This window comes from Hemitrygon akajei, chromosome 12 (assembly GCF_048418815.1).
Source record: "Hemitrygon akajei chromosome 12, sHemAka1.3, whole genome shotgun sequence".
Taxonomy (NCBI): Eukaryota; Metazoa; Chordata; class Chondrichthyes; order Myliobatiformes; family Dasyatidae; genus Hemitrygon; species Hemitrygon akajei.
Window position 1 is genome coordinate 67,556,765 of NC_133135.1, and position 21,693 is coordinate 67,578,457.

At 39.3% G+C, this 21,693-nt stretch overlaps 1 protein-coding gene across 1 annotated transcript; it reads right to left on the reverse strand.

Annotated features, from left to right (window-relative positions):
• Positions 1–1,840: 1,840 nt before the first annotated feature.
• cdcp2 (CUB domain containing protein 2) lies at positions 1,841–14,503 on the reverse strand. Its single transcript, XM_073063362.1, is given in 8 exon segments — positions 1,841–5,529; positions 6,224–6,402; positions 7,497–7,850; positions 11,855–12,196; positions 13,530–13,877; positions 14,319–14,396; positions 14,399–14,458; positions 14,461–14,503. Coding segments are annotated over 8 exon segments (1,725 nt in total). The 3' UTR covers positions 1,841–5,208.
• Between the last annotated feature and the right edge of the window lie 7,190 nt (positions 14,504–21,693).

Here is a 21,693-nt window from a genome sequence, read left to right on the forward strand (position 1 = left end):
ATCACACTGAATGGTGGTGCAGGCTCGAAGGGCCAAATGGCCTACTCCTGCACCTATTTTCTATGTTTCTATGTTTCTATATGATCTAGCCGGGCCTTTTTACTTGCGGACAATCTATTTTAAATCAGAAATAATATTATTCTGATATTCTTTCCTTCTATTTTATTGTAAAAAAAGAACACAGTTTTTTTTCCACAAACATACATCCAATGATTGGGCACCAACCACCAGAGTTTACAGTAAACATCAATTCAGTTGTACCTGAAATTTCAGTTCAATTTGTCCTAAAATACTTTAATTTTCTGCCAAGACTGTCAACTGAAAAAGCCTTTCCCATTAGTTGGACAATCAGCAGAAATCTTCTTCCTAATTAATCTCTCAGCTGTTTTAATTATTATGTTTGTTGTCCTAAATTGTGCTTATACCTAAGTGTATTTGTTTGTGAGCAATTTCCAATTATCCATATCTAGCTGAATTTTTGAAATACACATGATGTACTATTTCTCAAAAGAATTGGGCTATAATCCAATCAACTTATTTCTCACACTTCTCCATTTATACATATATATTTATTTAACATTAAACCTACTAACAGAGTGGCATTAATTTTGTCAGATCACATCCTGGTGGGAATGTGACTTTGTTTCTTCTTCATATCTCTTCTGTACAATGACTCTGAGACTATATATGAAGCTAAAGTCAAGGTACTCCTTCACAGCTCACCTAGAGATCTGTCTGTTGCCTCTAACCTCAATTTGAACTTCATGTCGCCATATTTGCTTTCTTCCCAAACTCCACAAGCAATATTATTCTTGTAGAACCATTCTCACAGCAATGCTTTGAAACTGTTTTCTTCCTGGTACCAATTCATTTTTGTTTTCTCCCCTTTTCCAATCTTTTCCTATTTGCTTCCAATGGATAATGCCTGTGTCAGCTGTCACATGAATAGTTTACAATTTCCCAGTGGCCGGCTGGTGGCGCAATGGCATCAGTGCCGGACTCCGGAGCGAAGGCTCCCGAGTTCAAATCCAAGTCGGGCCACCCCCGAGCACGCTGTCCATCCATGCCGGGTCGAGCTTCGAGATAGCCACTTAAAAAAAAACAAGGGTCGAGTCAGGAACGTTCATACCATGACCCAGTTAATCCGAAAGGAGACCAATCCTGACATCACGCACCAGACAAGAATGGCTGACTGTCTGGTGCGACACACTAAGAAAAATTTCCAGTAAAGCTCTCATTTTTGCCAAGTATGTTCAATCCATCTTGCAAGCACTTGGGAGCACAGAACAACCAGTTCACAATATATAATAAATCTGATTCTGATTCTAAGTGTGATAACATAGAGGCTAAATTACTGGATTGGCATTCAGAGACCTATATTATCGATCCGAGGACATCCCAACAAAGCAACTATGCAATTTTTCAAGCCTCCTACATCTATTAGCATTTAGCAAAAATGTTGGCCTTTGCAGGGAATGAATGACTTTAAAGAAAAACACAGCTCCTCACTTTCCATGACACCATTCTGTACAATTAGTTTCACTTTAACCTCCTCCTTCCCTGATCCCAAATACCCTTTCAAAATAAAACCCTTACCTGTACATTTAACTTAGAATACAGGCTGTACCCAGGTAACAAACAAGCTCCATTTTTATAGATGTTCATAAGCCAATGTTGTCCGTAGACAGAAAAGAACAGTCAAAGTGGTAACCATATTTATTTTCTTCCTGGACCCACTCATTTTGTAATTCCAAATCATAAAATTAATTGAAAGAAAAACACGGAGCCGAGAAATGTGTGTTTTAGTTTTGTTTTACTTTTAGCAGGGTGCGCACTAATGATGTAGTGGTGTGGTGATGGATGCCATTCACATACCTTTACATATAACACATAATGAATTATTTAAACGACAACAAATGCTCAACCAAACAATATATTCACCATAGTACTCAAATACTACTGAAATATCAAACACATGACAATACTTCCACAGTGTAGTAATGCATGGCATCAAAACCACATAAGACCCATTAGGGAGAATAATTACTAGAAGTGGAGAGGGAGGGAAAAATAATTCTGCCATTCACAGGAACAAATGTACGTATATACATTGGACTTCTGAATTTAATAATATTACAGAAGCTCGTCTACATAAGTCTGGCTTTCGTAACCCGAGGGACCTGTACTGTGTTCACTGCTCATTGTGTACTAACCTTTGGACTGTGTGACCATAAAGTGACCCCAAACCTTCAGCAGTCCATCATTTTTAATTCTCCGTCCCACTCCTACTCTGACCTTTCTCTCTTTGACCTCACATTCTGTTCCAATGAACTACAACAAAAGATCAAAATACTGAACTGCATCTTTCAATACTGATGTAATATTGAATTCGACAATATCAAATATTTACTCTGCTGTTTATATCTTTTCTGGACCCATTCTTTATTTCTTTTAAGCCATACTATCATCCCCTTCACCGTGTCTACTTTAAGAATCACTTTTATCCTTCAGTCTCCTTCCCTCAAATCCTCTTTCTCATTGCTGCGGTCCTTCCCTTTCCTTCACGTCTCTATTTTTTTAGGTCATTTGTCGGAAGCCTTAAGAAACGAGAGAAAATCTGCAGATACTGGAAATCCAAAGCAACACACACAAAATGCCGGAGGAATGCAGCAAGCCAGGCAGTATCTATGGAAAAGAGTAAACAGATGGTGTTTTGGACTGGAAAAGAAGATGAGAAGTCAGAGTAAGAAAGTGGAGGAGGGGAGGAAGAAGTACAAGGTAGTAGGTAATAGGTGAAAGCGGGAGGGGGTGGTGTTGAAGTAAAGAGCTGGGAAGTTGATAGGTGAAAGAGATAAAGGACTGGGAAGGGGGGATCTGACAGGAGAGGATAGAAGACCATGGAAGAAGGGAAGGGAGAGGAGCACCAGAGGGAGGTGATAAGGAGATAAGGTGAGAGAGGGACACAGGAATGGGAATGGTGAAGATGGGGGTGGGGTGGGAAGGGAGCAATTACTGGAAGTTTGAGAAATCGATCTTCATGCCATCAGGTTGGAGGCTACCCAGATGGATTATAAGGTGTTGCTCCTCCAACCTGAGTGTGGCCTCATTGTGGCAATCCAGGAGGACATGGATTGACATGTTGGAATGGGAATGGGAAGTGAATGGCAACAGGGAAATCCCACTTTTCTCTGGTAGGTGCTTGGCGAAGTGCTCTCCCGATCTACGTCAGGTCTCACCAGAAGCTTTAAGTCTGTTTCTCTCTATACAACTGTTGCCTGAAATGCTGAGTATTCTAGTTTTGATTTACATTTACGTTAGATCTCCATCGTTAACAGAATCTTATTTGTCTAGACGGCATTTGTGCATTCTATAAGGCTACAAACTTCATAAAAGCAATGTTCTTCCAGAGAATAAAAACTAAAGCAAATGGAGGTCAATCTGTAAAAACAAGAAACAAGCTTCAACAACATTGCAAATACAGTTCTGATTAAAAAAAACATTAGCAAGGTGTTAAATCTTCCTCCTCTTCAATACAACAAAATTAAATTCAAAATTTACCAGCTCAGATGGTGTCACAAAAATAAAATAGTGGTGGTGTGAAAAGCAGAAAGGAAGACTGCCACCCCTGTGTTAGATACATTTTTCATATGTCCGCTTACAGGTATGATTAAAACAGGTTACAACAGAATGCTTTCAAGTAAGTGGATATCAGAGCTTGTAACAAAGGCTGTTAGCTGACCTGTCCCCAGGGGAATAAATAAAAAAGTTGGTGTAACAGTGCAATGCATCTGCTGCAGTCTCAATTGTTCGAAGGGACCAGCGTCATTTATGTGGAGGTGCTACTAAACTTTCCTGAATCCTTTTGCAATTTAATGACCGCTATAAAGTAATGCAAGGCACACAGAATAAACTTGCTGAAGAAGTTTCTCTGTGCACTTACAGTATGATCCCATTATTATAGCTGCAACTCTGCCTCATTGTTCCTTGCAAAAGGAGAATTGCAAATGTATCTGTTATATGTTTGTATGAACACTGTAGTTAAACCACTGGACTGGAGGTCAGAGTTCCAGAACATTGATCTTGAGACACAGGTTTGAATCTCCCTATAGAAGCTGGAGAATTTATAGTAAATTCAAGCAATATCCAAGTCCAGAATTAAAGATAGTCTCTGTAACATATGCTATGAAACTATTGGATCGTTGTAAAATTCTGTCCAGTTTACTAACATCTTGCAAGGAAAATAATCTTGTTCCCATACCTGGTCTGCATAACATATGACTCCAATGTGGGTGAATCTTAACTGCCTTTTCAGTAAGATCTGATTCAGGCTATTGAGTGAAAAATTGACCCACTTCAATGAGAAATAAACCAAAGAGCTGCTATCCTTGGAGACACAGAGCAAAGTTTAAAACCATGAACAGTTTTGTTTCTGATATTGTTTCCAATGGTGGAAGAATTGATTACCAAAGGGCATAGATATAAGGTAATTGCTAAAAGAACCATGTGGCAACTGATTTTTTTTCAAAATGAGTGATTAGGATTTGAATATATGTACTGCCTGAAGCAGCACATATCCAGAAGGGATCTGGAGAGGTAATTGAAGGAAGAGATATTGAAGGGATATGAGAAGAAAGACAAGAATGAGAATTAAAAAACAACCAGTATGCTCTATAAAGCAGCTTACACAGACCCATCCTCTTTATGCATTGTTCAAAATTTTAGAAATGAGCAACAGAGAAGAGCTTTATGGAAAGTGGAAATTACTGATGTCCTGCACTTCTGAGGGAGAAAAAATTAATATTTGCATTTCAAATAGTTGTTATCTTGAACAGCACACACAAAATGCTAGAGGGACTCAGCAAGTCAGACCGCATCTATGGAGAGGAATGAACAGTTGATGTTCCCGGCTCTTATCGGGACTTGATGAGTCCTGATGAAGGGCTTTGGCCCCAAGACTTCAACTGTTTATTCCCTTCCATAGACCCTGCATGACTTGCTGAGTTCCACCAGCATTGTGTGTGTGTGTGTGTGTGTGTGTGTGTGTGTGTGTGTGTGTGTGTGTGTGTGTGTGTGTGTGTGTGTGTGTGTGTGTGTGTGTGTGTGTGTGTGTGTGTGTGTGTGTCTTGCTCAAAATTTCCAGCACCTGTGTTTACGGTTGCTCTCCTAAGGCTTGTTCACACCCATTTCTCGTGTGATTGCCTCATACCCCTACAGCAGAACCAGTCCTATGATAGCAATCAACATTAGAAGTCCTGCCAAAACACAAATACCAATGAAGACAATGTCACTGGTATCTTGTATCCTTGAAACATCAGGTCCATCTACCACCTTTGATTCTTCAGAATTTGAATCCTCCAAATTCACGGCCATCTGCTGGAGTTGATACAGTTCGGTGTCTGTGATGATGTTGTACGAAGCTGCTTTGGTTTTGACATTACACTGCATCTTATATTCCTGGGTGTCACCACGTGTTCCATCAGGAAAACGTATATACAAAATGTTCACAAAAATGGTGGCATTCTTAATTCTCTGCAAAGTGAAAACTGAAATAAGGACCAAGTTTTCAACTACTTTCTGTAGATAACACTGATATGAATATTTGAACTAGGAGCAAAAACTAGCCACTCAAACCCATTCCATCATATAATCAGATGTTGAGAGATGGAAAGGCAGGTAGAATATTTGTTTTTATCAGTTCAAGAGTAAGGACATCATGCTAAAGCTATGTAAGGTAAAAGTTACAATACAGTGTACAGCTTTGGTCACCATACTTAGGGAAGAATGTGATGACACTTGAGAAGGAAGAGTTCTGCAAGAATCTTAACAGGACTAGAAGAAAGATAGTTATGAAGAAAGACAGTCCAGGCTAAAACTGAGGCATAAAAAATTATAAGTGATATTGACACGGTGAAAAGGAAGGATCTGTTCCTCTTCGATGAGATTTCAATAACTAGGGGAAACAGATATGTTAATTGGTAAAAGGATTAGCAAGCCATTCAGGAAAGTAGTGTAAATCTGGAAGTCTTTCCTGAAAAGGTACCCTAAGGCAGAAACTCTCATCACGTGAAAAATCTTCTGGGATGACCAATTTAAGGTTTATACCTAAAGGGTTGGGAAGTGAGATTATTCAATAAGGCTTCCTTTTCACTAGCAAAGAGCTCAATGCTCTGATATGACATAAAGGTATATTTGACCATCGGCTCAGTTTATTCTCATTAATTACCTGTGTCTTTGTTCCGCAGGCATCAAACCGTGAAATTATCTTGAATGTTGAGCCGAATACCTGTGCCATGCAACCGGGCCTTCCAAGATAAATGCTGTTACGATTGAGCGAAGGAAGAGCCTGCACAGCTATCAGAATCTGGAAATCTGTTCTAGAGCAGCTGACGTTCATGGGAACGACTAAAATAAGTAAAAGATAAAAAGTCAGTTAATATTAAGTAGCTATGGTTGCATCTGTTACATAGTATAATCCTCAAAAAAGACAGACGACTCTGCCTGTTATACTCAGTCATTCAGTTGGTAAACGAACTGTCCAGTGAACCTACATCTGTTGAATGTCCTGCTTTATGTGCCAATAGGACAATTGACTCTGTTGGCAAATGAGCTGTACAAACCAAGAAGGTCCCTGGACCAATCACAATGACATCAGTTCATCTCTGCCAGGACCCAGCAGGACCACTACACTTGACCTCAATGTATTCCATAATGTAGCACAGGGAGTAAAATACGTCGTCAGTTCTCCCTTTCTTGCTTGGTGTACAATTGGAAAGCGTACACACGCAGCCTGAAGTGTAGACGAAAGGACAGATCGTGCTCTGTTATGATTCACTCACAGTTGTAAAGTTTTCCACTCTCTTCCACAGGTGCACATCTGAAAAGTGAATACCTAGGTTAGGAAATGAGGGTAGCCTGTGCTGGAGCATACCACAACATGAATGGGGAAGAAAAGCAGAGAGAAATTAAAACATTGACATTCTTTTAAAAAATGCACAAGACTATAGCCTCAAAAACTCAAACAATTGAGTACAATATGAAAAAAAGGTGTTGGCCACAGGTGCAGTGATAAGGAGACATGAAAATACTTGATACAATGTAATTTATTATTGTTAACTTTTGTGTACCAGTTCCCATGGATTCAAGAGATATTAGTATTAGTCTACTGTATCTTCTTTTCTTGTTACAGCTTTATTGCTTGTAAAAATTTGGGACTCTTTTTTAGAGGTTTGCAGACCCAATAATAATTAGATTGAATCTGTAACCAAGAAAACTAATCATAGTGCATTTTTATTATACATCATAGTGTATCATTTACAGTATTTTGTATTAAATTGTGGAAATATACACATCACAACAAAGGTGCCGAGGAGTGTCACCAAAAATTTCCATGCCTGATTGTCTCGACTGCAAAGTAAACCTACAAGCCAGAAATACTGGATCAGAACTCAGATTGCACACAGCTAACGACTTTGTGCCATGACGAACTCCTAACTTACCACCACTGTAGGATACGTGGAAGCCACGAGAAGCTGTGTTCCTGTCAGCGGACAACACAAACAAAAGTCTGTTCCCATTGGACAACAGAGAAGGAGGTGAGTTACGACCACACCATTTTCCCAGCAGTGTGTCAGTCTCACTGTCTCCATCAAAGATTGCCAGAAAGTCATAATCGCAGGCATCACTCAGGCTATCCCTGTCCTCCAGCTCAAAATCAATTAAGTGAACCTTGATCCTGTAACTTAGAGGCTGTTGGACTGTCCAGTGACAATTGATATTATTAGGATAAATGTTTGGGTAGCGAGGGCTGGAGAAATTCCCTTTAATGGCTGTGAAGACCTGTTGACACTCACCTGGAATAAATATGACAAACATAAATGATAAATGTTAGAAAATAGAAACTGCAAATAAATCATCATTTTATACACTTCAACACTGAACAAAACCAGACCCTGGCTACTACCTGGTACTGACATACTGTAAACTGTTGTATCTGGGAATAGGAAGGATTAGCCCTATGACGAGCCATTGGTTGGTAAACTTTTAAGGTAAGGGATTGTTTAAATAAGGTTAATTGCTTTCCCAGCATGAACTCCCTATGTCAACATTGAAATTAGTCCTGTGACTTGCATATCACAGTAGGGCAGTAAAGCATCACGTACTTTACTGTCATGTAGTGAAGTATCACGCACTATATGTTTTTAGAGCATCAAGTATTGTAGCCTAACTGTTTATTTCTGATGATCCAGTTCTGCTACCTCTCACTGTTACTCCCTGAAGGTTGCCTGCATTAGAATAAGGGTCAGGGAGAGGAAGAGGAGCACCAAGTGATCAGGCAGGCCCTGCAGGAATTTTACTAAAAAGAGGTTGTATAGATATTGGAACCCAAAAGTTACATCCTTTGACCACAACATTACCTTCCACTCCTTCCCTGCCATCCCAACGTCGACCTCTGGTCATTTTCCTTTCAGCTTCCTGAATACAGCAGCCATCCTGATTTGTTGTCTTATGGTCTACACTCCTCACTGCTTCAGTAACGCAGCCAGCATGATCAAAGACCTCACCCACCCCAGACCTTCTCTCTTCTCCCTACTTCCATCAGGTAGAAGATACAAAAGTCTGAAAGCAGGTACCACCAGGCTCAAAAACAGCTTCTACCCCACTGTTAAAAAGCTACTGAATAGTTCCCTTGTACAGTATGAAGGACTCTTCACCTCACAATCTACCGCGCTATGACCTTGCACCTTATCCTTTACCTGCTTTGAACTTTCTGTAAAGCTGTTACACTTTATTCTGCATTGTTCTTGTTCTACCTCAGTGCACTGTGTAATCTGTATGAACAGGATGAAAGATTAGCTTTTTACTGTATCTTGTTACATGTGACAATAATAAACCAATTACAATCATACGTTATTCATACAGATCTCTTCGAAGGTCTTAACTACTGGCCTAACCTGTTGACACCCATCTTCTATCCCTGTCTCTGCTCTCCAAGAGTATCCAATATCTGACCTTCTGGAGATTAGTGTGTCTCACTCATGCTGCAAACTGCTTTATGTGCATTGGATCCCAAGGAGCTAATGCTACCAAACCTTTTTTAAGTTCCAACCCACTTTTTGGTTAGGTCATCGTGTTCAAAGTAGAAAGAGGAATGTTCACTCTTTTGAAAGCTGGATTTCCACTATTTCTCCTTGTGTTCTGCTGGTGTTTTCCAGAATTACTGTGAAAAGCTGAGAAAAAAAAATAACCTCGGTACATTACTCCCAGAAACAAGTCACATTTAAATTTCTCACGGCATCATTCCTTGTAGCCTTGGAAAATATAAATGTGGGAGCAAATTATTGAGGGTAATACCAATACAGCAAGAGGTGAGAAATCTTAAAACCCTGAAATTATAAGAAGAAAGAAATACTACAGGATGTAAGTATTTAAATTTTCTTTTATGAAATTAAGTTTATTTCAATAGCTTACTGTAGCGAAGATTCAATGTAGCAGTAAGTTGTGTAGAAATATGTTTCTTTTCTGATATCTTGCAGAACTTGATAGAAAAAGTAGGAGAACGGTTGGAAAAGTTTGCTAAACAGGCAAGACTCCTCATATTTTTTGAACAATTTGAGAGAGTTGTTAGGACAGGCTTCTCTAAAGCAGGAACAGTTGTCGTTGAACTGATAAATGAATTTTGTTCTGAGTTAAGAAATCTTAAAGGAAAAATTGTTTATCAGGAAGGCAAGAATCAACTTTGCTGAAAGGCGGTTTTATGAATGAAAGATATCTGAAGAGTTCCATCTACCGTCCCTATCCAATGTCCTTTCCGCTTCTCTGCTGGCAAAGACTTGAATACATTTCACTTGGACCCTTCATCTAAATCACTTAAGTATGTTATAATTAGCCAGGGTATGAATGCCAACTCCTGGAATGTACTATCAGTTACAGAAGAACATACTAAAAATAATCAATTTCCATCTACATTCAGTTATCCATTGGTTAATCAATTCTGAATGCAGACTAATGTACAATTCTCAATCCCCCGGCTGCACTAATTTTGTTTAATAATCACTTGTACCTGGACAAAGGCCTTCTGAATATTTAAATAAATAATATTCACTGGTTTTCCCTTGGCTATTTTGGTGGTCACAACATCAGGAAAATTCAACAGATTTTCCTTTCACATATTTATATTGACTCTGCTGAATGTTATGACTTAAAGGATTCTGGCATTTTCTCTACCACCAATGTCAGCTAAATGGTCTGCAATTTCTCATTTTCTTTCTCCCTTCTTTCTTAAGTAGCAAGGTAACTTTTCAGTCTGTGGAAAACATTCTAGAATCTGTGGAGATTTGGAAGATGACAAACAATGCATCCACTATTTCCATAGCAACCTCTTTTAGAATTCTGGGACGTGGATTCAGGGATGTGAATTCTTTGATTTCTCCATTCCTTTCTTCACTAAAGCTGATTTATTTTACCTCCCATTCTCTATTGCCCTGTAGTTTTCCAATATTTCCATGTTTTTAATGTCTCCTATAAAAACAAATGCAAAAGTGCTCTGCTATTTCCTTATTTTCTAATATAAGGTTCTCTTTTCTCATTCTGCAAAGGATCAACATTATCCTACAGTAATCTCATCCCTTTTACATATTTATGAAGCTTTTATGGTCCCTTTTCATGTTTCTCACTGGATTATTCTCATATTCTACCTTTCCCTTCCACTGTTGAATTCTGACATTTTCCTCATTTTACACACACAAAATGCTGGTGGAACACAGCAGGCCAGGCAGCATCTATAAGGAGAAGCACTGTCAATGTTTCGGGCCAAGACCCTTCAGCAACATTATAACCTTTTTCTTTTAATCTAAACTGTTTTTTTTACATCTCCAGTCACCTGTGGCTGATGTACATTTCCTCTTCTTTTGTGTTTTAAAAGGATATATATTTGCTATAAGCAATGTATTACTTTTTTAGCAGCACACACAAAATCTTGAAGAAACTCAGCAAGTCAGGCAGCATCTATGGAGGGTAATGAACAGTCGACATTTTGGGATGAAAGCCTTCATCTCCGCCCATAACAGGGAATGTTCGTTTCACTCCAAAGATGTTGCCTGACTTACTGATTTGCTCCAGCATTTTGTGTCTGTTGCTCAAGATTTCCAGCATCTGCAATATCTCTTCAGATTATTACTTATTTAAATATTAACTATTCCTCTCTACTGCTATATTCTTAGGACAGATTTCCAATCTAGTACAGCCAAACTACCTTGCTGTTTGCTCTGCTTAGATTTAGGACTGTGGTTTTGGATAGAAGTAAATCACTTTTAACCTTATTTAAAATTGTATCTTATTATGATCACTATTACCTTAAAGTCCTTTAGCTGCTATTGTTATTTAACTCTATCTCTTAGCACAATGCTAGAACTAAAACAGCACCTACTCCACTGGTCCATCAACATACTGATCTAGAAAATTATCTTATATACACTCCATAAATTTATTCTTCATGCCATTACTGCTAGTTTGGTTTGCCCCTAGTTATAGATTAAATTCCCAGTGTTTACTATATTACTCCAGTTACATATGTCACTCAATATTGAGGGATGCTAAAAATGTAGATGTTGACAAGATCATACGTTAAAACTTGTCATTATGTTGAGCTTTCAAAGCACAACTAACATCAGTGGAAATAGAGTGGAAGAAGGAAAGGGAACTAATAATCACTCTAAAGGCCTTCAATAGGCAATTCTTAAACAGGCTTTAAAATGAACTTGAAAAGAAGGAAAATACTAAAAAGTGGTCCATTATCAAAATAGTTTGAAACTTTCTTAAATACAACTATCATTTTTATATACAGTATACATATTACCTGAAAAATAAAATGCTTTGAAGCCCTTTGCACCAATGTTGAAGTCTGATTTAAAAACAACAAGTAGTTCATGGGCACTGGAAATGATAGCTGGAGGTTTTGTCCCACCACAATAATGACCCCAGTGTCTGGTATTCATGCTGGATCCATCGAACATGGCCACATAGTCAAAGCTACAATCCTCATTACTCTCCAGATGAAAATCGTAGAAGATCAGATTGATCACTGATTGATTAGAGACGCGAATAACCCAGCGGCACTCTGCATTATTAGGGTAATTATCTGGGTACTCCGGGCTAGACAGCACTCCAGACAGACCCGTTAACACTCCTCCGCATACATCTGTAAGCAGCATAACTGAAACATCAATGTGAATCCAAGAAATTTTAAAGTTCATTCAATATTTCATTTTTGTTCATGCAAATCATTTCCTGATATTTTATCTCAATCCCGTATCAAGGCCCCATCCAACTGCTGTCTTGGAGAAATAACCAACTGAATGCTTGGTTTGGTTCCGCCCAAGGAGCAAGGGTAGAGAACTTGGACACCTGATTGTAATTTGCAGTAGGTTTGTAGTCCACCTTTTTGTTTATTGGCATTCCAACATCAGGAACTGCTAAAACTATATGAATATTGGAGTGGAATTCTGCATGTTTGGAGAGAGGAAATGACAAAAAGGTCTCACCTACTCAAAGATTTACTTATTGGGTTTGTGTGGATATAAGTAACAGTCAAATTACTTCTCTAAAATTTCCCGTTAAATATATCATAAAAGACTAAGATTGACTAATTCTGCTCTTTGGGCTCCACTCTGCACCCTACAAAGTAGTGCTGTGGACAGGAGTCCAGCGGCAGAGTAAATTCTTCAAACTAGATCCTTCTACTCCATGTCACTAGATACTGGCCAGTGGTGTAAACATCTCATAATCTGATTCATTTCTGCACCATTCATATCAGAACAAATTTTGTCCGTAAAATTATTGGAAAAGTGAAAAACCACAGCATAGCAAGGGGAACGGGGCATGGGGATCTTTGATGAGAAACTGATGAAATTTAGGGACTGTGAAATAAACAAAGGATGAACTGAGATACAAGCTACATTGAACTATGTGTAAATTAAGATGCATCAATAAATTTACAAGAGGAAAAAGTGATTTTAAGGAAATGAGGTGGAAAGCAAATGTAAGAAAAAACAGCAAATGTAAATTTTGACATTCTAAACAATTCTAGGATATCTTCATAACCTGATGAAATGAGACTCCACAAAGTGTCTCTGAATTTAAATTGTCAACTATCATTATATTGTTAACAGTGATCTTACCTATTAATCGCTAGATTTAAAATCAAATTACTGTGTAAATATAACAGGAAAGTTCAGAAAGTCAATAGCAGAATAGTTGATACTGGACCAATGTGCAATTTTGAAGTTCAATGGATATATTCTCCTTTCCACAGATTGCTGGCAAGACACATTCATAACAACATCTGTTTATCAGCAACACACATTCATAACATCTGTTTTTCAGTAAATTCTGGGATATCATTGGTCTAATGTTCACTATATCACCATCTAGCAAAATCGTAGTTGAAATTCTGACATACTAGATCAAAAGACATGTTCACCATTTAAATCTAGAAGTTAAACATTGCAAATAAGATAACAAATTGGTCAAACCTTTGCTGTATGAAGCAGTGAATCCGCGGCTGGCCACATGCCTATCTGAGCGGAAAATGATCGACATCACATGCCAGGAAGAGGAGAAATGAGGAGGAGAAGCTTTTCCACAGAATTTGCCCAGGAGATTTCCCTCATCCCCAGATACTCCATTATAGATTTTGAGGTAATCATATTCACAGTGAGTGTGAAATTCAAGGTCAAAATGCTGGAATGTGAGCAGAATGGAGGAGCCCTCTGTAACAACAATCAGCCAAGTACATTCGGTCTCATATGGATAATATCCTGGGAAATTAGGGCTGGAGAAATTCCCATTTGTTGCGGATAGGATCCCACCACATTTAACTCCTGGTAGGACAAAAACAAAGCAAAAAAATATAATTATGCGCACAAATTGCTTCGACGTTAACAAAGCATGATAATCATGTTTAAAATGGCCAAGTGCTATTGCTATCAAAGCCTTTCAGAAGATTGCAAGTTCCTTCATTTTTCCTGTGCTCAGTTTGGTTTATTGCAACTAACAGACATTATTCCTTTTACAATCAAATGAAAAGAACTTCCATTTATATCTATTTTTTTCATGCTTGGGATATCTTCCTTGACATCATACACTTGTGGTCAATATACTCTAAAATTTGTACTTTTGGTTCCATTGGCCGTAAGTTAAGCAGAACTTGGTTTATTAATGTTCAGAAAGGTACTTTCCTGAAAATGCATGGAGAGGGAGAAAAAGAGAGATGTAACCCATGCAAAATATATCAGTTAAAAGCACAGAAATAGAAGCTTTACCTGGTCTGGCTGTGACTCTGCAGGTTGTCCACAGAAACAGCACTCCTACAGCAGCCTGCCCTACTATATTTTGCATGCTGAGTGCTCAAGAAAACTAAAAAAAACAGACAAGAAGGCAAAATTATATCATCCTTTACAGTGACATATGAAGTAACACACAGTGGTTGTAGAATTAATAGTGGCATTAATAATTCACTACAAGTCTGAATTAGTAACTTAACCCATCTCTGGTTCCTTTCAGTAAATATTAATGAGCTGGATCCAATGTCTTCATTCTCCACACTGCACTATACAACTTGTTATACATTCTTGCAAAAAATGATCTAAATATTTAATTTGCTAAAGTCATAAATATTCCTTCATGAATTTAGGGATGGTCCTATATTCATTAATTATTCTACAGAAATTTATACAATTTAAGATTAAAAATGTATGCATTTAACAGATGGTGGGGCAGTTCAAAACTAGTACGCACAAAAGAACCCAAAATGGATTTTGAAAGCTACAAAGCTGCATGGTTTAAGGACTGTAACTAGAAGCCCATGGATATCAATAGACTCTTTGTTCACTAGCTCCCAACACCAGAATTCTCTGTTTTTAACTAGTTTACATCAATTATATTGAAAAACAAAAATATTTGTCTCAAGAAGTCATTGAATTGAATTTCAAAATTACCTAATCTTTTCAAAGCTAAATTACATGAGAGAGTATGGAGGGACATTTAGGATCTTGTTTAGTTATGAAGAAATTTATGGCTGAGAAGTTTACTGACACTCATATTCTAAACCCATGCACAAAGAATATTTGGGCTAGATCTATTTCAGTTGAAAAAGAAAGATTTGTTGTCATCCAGAAAAATAGTGAAGTACAAGCAAGTAATGTGAAAGATTTAAAAAAGTGCTGCAATTTAAGTTAGCTCTCTTAATAATTTTTAATAGTGAAATATTTCTTGTTTATTAAATTAGATAAAATGAGTAGATTGTTCCCTACTACAATCTGTGAGTTTTTTTTTCAGGCAATAGTTGGCAATCTGTTGTGCTTCCTTAATCTAGCAGAAGATATTTTACTACTGAAATTAGTATATTTAAATAGAGAATCTACCACATTCCATTGAAATGTCTTCGAATAATGGAGCACAGTATCTTCAATTAAAGATGAAATGTAATACGATATCCACTTGTAACTAATCTTACTTCAATTATTTAACTTTTAGCTGTAACTGACATACTCACTCCATGTCATGTACTTTAATGATCGCTTGATAGATTCCAACTAATTCGATCGTTGTCAGTTCCCAAAGAAGTTCTATTCTAACATTTTCTGATGATACATCTATCGGCCTTGAGGATCCTACTCAGCATAATCTTGTTGTTGCACCTTTGTACGCTACTCCTCAACACTACGATGTTGGTCTCTCTATATTTTCCATTCTCCACAAGTGGAATGTGGAATGTTCTCCAATGCTAGTGAACCATATTCTTTTCTGAAATGGATTTTCCCTCTTACAAAGTTTACAAAAGTGTGTGGCATAATCAGGAGTGATAAGCACAGGCAGCAACCATTCAGGATCTAAGTACTGTAGTGAAAGAGAGCTCTCATCACTGGCAATTACAGGCTCTTGCTTTCATGGCTTTTGATTACAGATAACTAATGCACTTGCAGTGTCTAATAGTAGAGCAATCTGTCATGCCCTGAAGTACCAGTATTGTTGAGGTGTAGCCCTAGAGCAGTGCTGAACATTTAATGGGTTGGACACTCTCAGAAAGACAGTGTTCCTCAGTATCACACTGGAAATGCCACTGCTTTACCTTCCTCCCACGGTGCAGTCAGAAATCAGCACAATGTGAGGGATTATCATTGCATAACTGATATCACACATGATGATCAGTTCTTCAAGAACAGCCGCAGGAAATAAAGAGTCTTTCTTGGTTTTGTCCTCCCCGCTCATGCTCTTGGTCTCCAGCTGCCCACTGCATGGTGCCAAAGCCATGCAGACTACCACAGATCGTGACACCTGACCTACCGAGCATTGCTGGGCTCTGCCAGGGTGGTGCAGACACCAGGAGTGTTGATTCAACATACAGATGCTCTGCACTATCACATTAGCAGCCAATTATTGGAGTGCGCCAGTGTATAGCCACAGAGTGAAGAAACTGTGAGCTACCAGGTTACCAGGCTAGTCTCAGAATCAGGTTTTTTCTCACTGTCTTATATGACATGAAATTTGTTGTTTTGAGGCAGCAGTGCAGTCCAAGGACATAAAGTTACAATAAAGTACAGAATTAATAGTGAAAAAAGGGAGTAATAAGGTCGTAACACACACAAAATGCTGGAGGAACTCAGCAGGCCAGCAGCATCTATGGAAAGGAGTACAGACAACATTTCAGAACTGCTGAAGCGTTTCGGCCCAATACACCAACTGTACCCTTTTCCACTGATGCTGCCTGGCCTGCTGAATTCCTCCAGCATTTTGTGTGTGTTACTTGGACTTCCAGCATCTGCAGATTTTCTCTTGTTAATAATAAGGTAGTGTTCACAGTTTCATGAACCGTTCAGAAGTCTGATGACAGAGGGGAGAAAGCTGTTCCTGAATCCTGAATTATAGTTTCAATATAATTATGGAGAAGGATAGGACTGGACCCAGGGTTGAGATTTTTGATTGGAGAAAGGCTAACTTTGAGGAGATGCGAAAGGATTTAGAAGGAGTGAATTGGGACAATTTGTTTTATGGGAAGGATGTAATAGAGAAATGGAGGTCATTTAAAGGTGAAATTTTGAGGGTACAGAATCTTTATGTTCCTGTTAGGTTGAAAGGTAAGGTTAAAAGTTTGAGAGATCCATGGTTTTCAAGGGATATTGGAAACTTGGTTAGGAAAAAGAGAGATATCTACAATAAATATAGGCAGCATGGAGTAAATGAGGTGCTCGAGGAATATAAAGAATGTAAGAAGAATCTTAAGAAAGAAATTAGACAAGCTAAAATAAGATACGAGGTTGCTTTGACAAGTAAGGTGAAAATAAATCCCAAGGGTTTCTACAGTTATATTAATAGCAAAAGGATAGTGAGGGATAAAATTGGTCCCTTAGAGAATTAGAGTGGACAGCTATGTGTGGAGCCGAAAGAGATGGGGGAGATTTTGAACAATTTCTTTTCTTCAATATTCACAAAGGAGAAAGAATTTGAATCGTGTAAGGTAAGGGAAACAATTAGGGAAGTTATGGAAACTATGACGATTAAAGAGGAGGAAGTACTGGCGCTTTTAAGGAATATAAAAGTGGATAAATCTCCGAGTCCTAACAGTATATTCCCTAGGACCTTGAGGGAGGTTACTGTAGAAATAGCAGGGGCTCTGACAGAAATATTTCAAATGTCATTAGAAACGGGGATGGTGCCGGAGGATTGGTGTATTTCTCATGTGGTTCCATTGTTTAAAAAGGGTTCTAAGAGTAAACCTAGCAATTATAGGCCTGTCAGTTTGACATCAGTGGTGGGTAAATTAATGGAAAGTATTCTTAGAGATGGTATATATAATTATCTGGATAGATAGGGTCTGATTAGGAACAGTCAGCATGGATTTGTGTGTGGAAGGTCATGTCTGACAAATCTTATTGAATTTTTTGAAGAGGTTACGAAGAAAGTTGACGAGGGTAAAGCAGTGGATGTTGTCTATATGGACTTCAGTAAGGCCTTTGACAAGGTTCTGCACGGAAGGTTAGTTAGGAAGGTTCAATCGTTAGGTACTAATATTGAAGTAGTAAAATGGATTCAACAGTGGTTGGATGGGAGATGCCAGAGAGTAGTGGTGGATAACTGTTTGTCAGGTTGGAGGCCGGTGACTAGTGGTGTGCCTCAGGGAACTGTACTGGGTCTAATGTTGTTTGTCATATATGTTAATGATCTGGATGATGGGGTGGTAAATTGGATTAGTAAGTATGCAGATGATACTAAGGTAGGTGGCGTTGTGGATAATGAAGTAGGTTTTCAAAGCTTGCAGAGAGATTTAGGTCAGTTAGAAGAGTGGGCTGAACGATGGGAGATGGAGTTTAAAGCTGATAAGTGTGAGGTGCTACATTTTGGTAGGAATAATCCAAATAGGACATACCTAGTAAATTGTAGGGTATTGAAGAATGCAGCAGAACAGAGTGATGTAGGAATAATGGTGCATAGTTCCCTGAAGGTAGAATCTCATGTGGATAGGGTGGTGAAGAAAGCTTTTGGTATGCTGGCCTTTATAAATCAGAGCATTGAGTATAGGAGTTGGGATGTAATGTTAAAATTGTACAAGGCATTGATAAGGCCGAATTTGGAGTATTGTGTACAGTTCTGGTTACTGAATTATAGGAAAGATGTCAACAAAATAGAGAGAGTACAGAGAAGATTTACTAGAATGTTACCTGGGTTTCAGCACCTAAGTTACAGGGAAAGGTTGAACAAGTTAGGTCTTTATTCTTTGTAGCATAGAAGGTTGAGGGGGGACTTGATAGAGGTATTTAAAATTATGAGGGAGATAGATAGAGTTGATGTGGATAGGCTTTTTCCATTGAGAGTAGGGGAGATTCAAACAAGAGGACATGAGTTGAGAGTTAGGGGGCAAAAGTTTAAGGGTAACATGAGGGGGAATTTCTTTACTCAGAGAGTGGTAGCTGTGTGGAACAAGCTTCCAGTAGAAGTGGTAGAGGCAGGTTCGATATTGTCATTTAAAGTAAAATTGGATAGGCTGAGTGCGGGCCAGTGGGACTAGGTGAGAGTAAGCGTTCAGCACGGACTAGAAGAGCCGAGATGGCCTGTTTCCATGCTGTAATTGTTATATGGTTTCCATTAATTGCAGGTACATGGGCTTCTCTACCTCCTTCCTGATGTTAGTAATGAGAGGAGGGATTGTGATGGATGGTGAGGGTCCTTAATGATGCCTTCCTCTTCATGACATCCTCGTTGGTAGGGAGGGTGTCACAAAACAACAAATTTTATGTCATATAAGATGATGATAACAAACCTGATTCTGAGACCAGCAGCAGTAACCTGGTGGCTGAGTTTGCAACCCTCTGCAGCTCCTTGCAATCCTCTGCTTGGCCTTGGAGCCATCGTACCAGGCGATGATGCAACCACTTCAGAATGTTTTCCACTGTGAGTCTATAGAAGTTTGCGAAAGTCTTTGGTGACATGCCAAGTCTCTTCAAATTCCAAATTATATAGAGTCACTGGTGTGCCGATTTCATGATTGTATCTATGTGTTGGGCCCAGGATAGATCCTCTGAGATGTTGACATCCAGGAGCTTAAAGCTGCTCACCCTTTCCACCACTGATACCTCAATGAAGACTGGTGTATGTACAAAGTGTTGACAAGGATAAGACGTAATCTAGACGACAAGGGAATGGATTTGGTTTGGCTTCAGCAGAAGGTAAAATTGATTTGTGGTACCATAAAACATTGTAAACGCAGCTGACCCTTGGGAATTCTGTAATGGACGTGGGAGCACAGAAGAACATCTGGAAATCTCCAGGAAGACCTTCTTCGTTGCTGCTGCTGCTGTGAGATCTGGGACTCTGCTGGGAGGAACAGGCCCCAGTCCTTAGGATCGCGTTGCCGATGGCCGTTGGTGGGGCGTCTTAATACACTCGGCAGTGGATGGTGCTCGAAGAAGCTGTGCCGGAGGGGATGGTCGGAGGCTCAGAGGTTCGACGGACTCGGAGTCTGCTGCAGTCAGGTCGCTTTCACTGTGTGCTGTGTCTGCGAGGCTGGGTTCGACGGAGCTTTCATTGTGTGTTGCGTCTGAGAGGCTGAGTCGGGCGGCGCCGTGGAAGTCCATAGCGGGGGTATCCCCTTCTGCCGCCGGCGTGGGATGACGAGTCTCTCGGGACCCTGAGGATTTGTGGAAACTGTGTGGTGGTTTCTTTTGAACTTATAGTCTTTTAACATCTTTGGACTATTTTTATTGTGCCCATGGTCTGTTTTTTATCAATTATGCTATTGTTTGTACTGTTGTAACTATATGTTTAATTATGTGGTCTTGTGCAGGTCTTGTAGCTTTAGTTTTTGGTCTTGTTTTGTCTGGTGGATTTGGAGCTCCTTTCCGGGAAATGCGCTAGATGGTAGCGCGATATTAATACACAGCAGCCTGTCCGGACTCTGGATTGGGGTTTGCCAAACATTATGTGGATTTTCTGGTGTAGTCTGTTTTGTCATATGCTTTTGTGATATCATTCTGGGGGAACGTTGTCTCATTTTTTAACTGCATTGCATTTGTGGTTTCTAAATGACAATAAACTGAATCTGAATCTGAATTTTGATATCCTAATTCTCTCTGCACGTTTCTGACAAGGAAAAATGAAGTGTGTTTGGTTAAAATATGTTTACCAAAATTCATATCTGCGGATCCAGAAATATTCAGTTACACTTGGCCTTTCACTGGTTTACCATTTTCTCCTGCAGTTTGATTATTCTGAGAATACAACGTACAAGCTAAGAAACTCACTGTTCATTTCAATTCACCATGAGGCTGGACAAAAGTGAATGGTAATGGAACAAGAAAAAAAAACAGAAGATGATTCTAGGAGAAAGAAAAGAGTGTAGCGGTGTGCTACACGCAACGCTGAAATAACGGCACGGAGTCGGTGAGCTGCAGTTGTGAAAGAGGTTTATTCAAACTTCGCGGCCTCGCTTTAAAGCCTTCCTGATCCCGCCCTCCCCGGGCGGGAATGCTATGGGGGGGGCGCGTATTCACAGTCCCATCCCACGCGCGGGCTTTTCCCCTTGCTGGTGAAGCAGGCTTGGCGCCCTCTTTGGGACCGGCCTCAATGCCGGCGCGCGCTGCTTTGTGAGCTGGTTCGAGTGCGCTGGGAAGTGGGTCGCCACAAGAACACAATTATTATTTGAAATTGTTGAACCCTATACTTGATCCTCCTGCCTTTTCACCCTGTCAGGCCTTCTATTTGTTTTTTTCCCTGCTCAGGTCTTCAGTCCTATCTCCCTTGTTTCTCATACAGTTAAAGATCAATGCTAAAATTTCCATGCTAAAGTTAGATGGCAACAAAATACGGGAACCACTGTTGGATTGGCAATGAAAGGTCAGAAGTGGAATTGAATTCCAAACAAGAGATTCTGTGGATGCTGGAAATCCAGAGCAACATATACAAAATGCTGGAGGAACTTAGCAGGTCCGGCAGCATCTGTAGAAATGAATAAACAGGCAACATTTTGGACCAAGACCCTTAATCAGGACTGAAACGGAAGGGGGAAAATGCTAGAATAAGAATGTTGGCAGAAGAGGAGGCCATGGATCGACATGTCAGAACAGGAATAGGGAGCGGAATTAAAATGTTTGGCCACTGGAAAATCCTGTTTTTTGCATTTTGAGCAGAGGTGCTTGACAAAGC